Below are 3,151 nucleotides of genomic sequence, written 5' to 3'. Positions count from 1 at the left end.
CACCCCCCCACCTCTCCTTTGTAATTGTTTCATGTTTCTCTTTTGAGTGAGTGGAAAACATAAATTGATCCAAGCTTTATTGCCTTGTATGCCTCTCTTTTAGAACCCTTCTTACAGCCTTTACAATCTTTTTCTCTCTTTTCTTCTCCTCTCTTTCCTTTCATTATTCCAAAACCCTAATACAAGTTCTTACAAGAAAACATATGATCCAACAACTCTCAAATCTCTACACTTTAAACAACCATCATGTTTGATTTTTTCTTTTCTTTCTAATCAAACGTGTGTGAAAATAACCTAAATACCTAGTGGTCCATGAATAAGAGGCAAAGGACAAGTTTGTTAAGTTAACTATTAATTTTGTAGATCTTTCAAGATATAAGGTAGGTGTAAAACTTTCCTCTTAACTCACTTTTTCATATTCCTTTCTTAGATCAATCTCTTTTTAAGAATCCCATTTCTTCTTTTCTTTCACCAAACTAATTTTCAACCTTTTTTTTTTCTAATAGGAGACATGGATTCTTGTAATAGTGGTAGTGTACAATCTTCAAGTGGTGATGATCAAGAATATGATTCAGTACATCATGGAGCATCACCAATATCAACTTTCTTGAATTCTTCAAACCATTTTGGTTCAATCTCATCAAGTGATCATCCATTATTACCACAATTTCATTCTCAACAACCCTCTCTCTTTAATCCTCATGACACACAAAATTTCAACTCCAATTTTCATGATTCAACAAATGTTCCATACAACAATGATCTTATTTGGCCTAAAGACATTACAAGATCTAATCATCACCCTAACAATAATTTCAACAACTTTGGAAACTTAACATCCTCAATATCACCAAATCTTGCTCCTCCTCATCATCACCAAGCTCCATACTATGATTCTCCTACAATACCAATAAACCCCTCCATTGTTCAACCTAATATGGGAAAAAATCCAAGAAAAAGAAGTAGGGCATCGAGGCGTGCCCCAACAACTGTCCTCACCACAGACACTACAAATTTTCGACAAATGGTTCAAGAATTTACTGGGATCCCAACAACACCATTTACAGGTTCTGCCTACACTCGTCGCTTTGATCTTTTCTCAACCGCTAGCTCAGCCATGAAAAGATCAGCTCATATGGATAATTTGGGACCTCTTAATTATACTCTTAGGCCATCTACACAAAAGGTTCAAAATTCTCAATTTATGCCACACTTTTTGAGTCCTAGCATGATTAATAATCATGATACATTAATAATGCCAACAAATAATAGCATAGTTGGTGGTACAAATAATACAAATGCTTCCACATTTGATCAAATTAATAAGTCATTTACTAGTACAATTCCATCTCATTTGGATGAAATGGGGATGAACCATCATGAGCAAATTAGTGCAAATCTTGGTGGATTTGATCAATGTGGGACATTTGGTGGAGATCAAGAACAATCAAGAAAAGATAGGAACATTTCAAGATTATTGTTTGATGGGAATATATAGTGGTAGTACTAATTATTCACAACATTCATGTTGGTGGATATTTATATTATTGAATTGTTCAAGCTTCTTCAACATGAGAATTCAATCATCTTTAGATGATTTGATTGACCCTAATTAATTAGTTTTTTAGTCGTAGATTAATGTTTTATATGGACAATGTTTACTATGATCAAGTATGTGGAGAATTCATTGATGACGTTGTTCATCTTGGTTATTTGTTAAATTAATATGGTTTATTTTGTTTAATTGTATAGCATTATGATGTATGTACATGTTAGTATGACATAGATTTTACTAGGAGTACTTCTTTATGATGATTGACAGAATTTTAGTGTTACAATACGCCGACCCACGTTAAAAGTTTTCTTCTCTTATGAGATTTCAATTGAATAGCAAATAATAGTTATTTCAAACATAGTCAATTATTTATATATAATAATATAGATAAATACTATGGAAGGTGGAAGTGCGGGAGTGGAGAGTGTGGGGTAGTAGGGATGGGCTATAGGGGTGGTCAGGGTGAAGAGGAGATGTGTTAGAGAGTGAAAGGACGCAATTAATGTGAAATTTAATTTGTAGAATTCATTTTCTCTATTTTCACTAAAGAAGTCATTTTCCTTATAAAAATATTTTTCAAATTCTTTTATCAATATAATAAAAATCAAAAAATATTTTTCAGAAAATATTTCCGTCCATAATAAAAAAAAATTCCATTATATCACATCATCTTCTTAGCTTGTTCTTGCTATCATCATTGAGGTATTTTTCATTGCTTTTTAAATTGTGGAGGTGTCGTTATTGTTAGGTTCCATTAATCATGAAACATATTTTGTCGTTTTAACCTCATAATGATGTTGAATTAACTCTTGGATTAAGAAAGTTTTTAATTCCTATAAAGGTGTCTAATCATCAATTACACTTCAATCAATACTCTATTTTGAAACATAATGGAGGAAGATTAAATGGTTATTCCTTTGGTTTTGAATTTTAAACACAAACCACAACAAAATTTAAAATGGCCAGCCGTGCGCTCAGGGTGCACGGGAGGCCAGCTTCCGCCCCTCTTGACATCTTGCGGCATGTCGAGAGGTGACGTAATGCGTGATGTTCAGACAAACAGACGTGTCTTCGACCTAATGACTTCGATCGCTTAAAACATGAAAAACTTTTTAAATAAAAATCCATCCTTTCTTCACTATAGAATTTTATAAAAGTTCAAAAACAAAACAAAATATAATAAAATAATAATTTTATTTATTACAAAAGTGTATCAAGTCAAACGTAAAAAAATAAATACGGACAAAGAGAGTAGAAGATATTAGGAAATTTTAGGGGTTAAAATGAGTGTATCATAATTTCTAAGTTCAAAATACCAATGATAGTGAAATCTTGGGGAATGGGAGGGGCAAAAAAGCAAAGTAAAATTGATAGATATGATTAATCAATAGAAATTTATTTATTTGTGGAGATTTAATTTATAGAACCTTTTGAAAGGATGGTGTGACATATGAAACACTCTATTGAATCATGGTGGCCCCTTTTACATAATAATAATAATAATCTGGTTTTTAGCAATTATGATTATTGTTTCTTATTATAGAAAAAAACAAAAAAAAAAACATCTCTATCTAACTTGTGTCCTTTGGCCAATTC

General features: G+C 31.9%; 1 protein-coding gene across 2 annotated transcripts in view; it reads left to right on the top strand.

Moving 5' to 3' along the window:
- The window catches only part of LOC102584788 (VQ motif-containing protein 22-like), an 18,366-nt gene extending 16,675 nt beyond the window's left edge, over window positions 1–1,691 (top strand). The window contains exons 1-2 of one of the 2 annotated variants that reach the window (XM_006360210.2): window positions 47–380; window positions 507–1,691. In XM_006360210.2, the coding sequence (XP_006360272.1) occupies window positions 512–1,498 (987 nt within the window). In that variant the 5' untranslated portion in view covers window positions 47–380; window positions 507–511 and the 3' untranslated portion in view covers window positions 1,499–1,691. Of the gene's footprint in view, window positions 1–46; window positions 381–506 lie in introns of those variants that run through there. The other variant, XM_015314752.1, reaches the window with a different exon arrangement.
- The last annotated feature ends 1,460 nt before the right edge of the window (window positions 1,692–3,151 follow it).

The sequence above is a fragment of the Solanum tuberosum genome, unplaced genomic scaffold (genome assembly GCF_000226075.1).
Source record: "Solanum tuberosum cultivar DM 1-3 516 R44 unplaced genomic scaffold, SolTub_3.0 scf00314, whole genome shotgun sequence".
Classification (NCBI taxonomy): Eukaryota; Viridiplantae; Streptophyta; class Magnoliopsida; order Solanales; family Solanaceae; genus Solanum; species Solanum tuberosum.
This window is presented reverse-complemented; position numbering and strand designations above follow the sequence as displayed.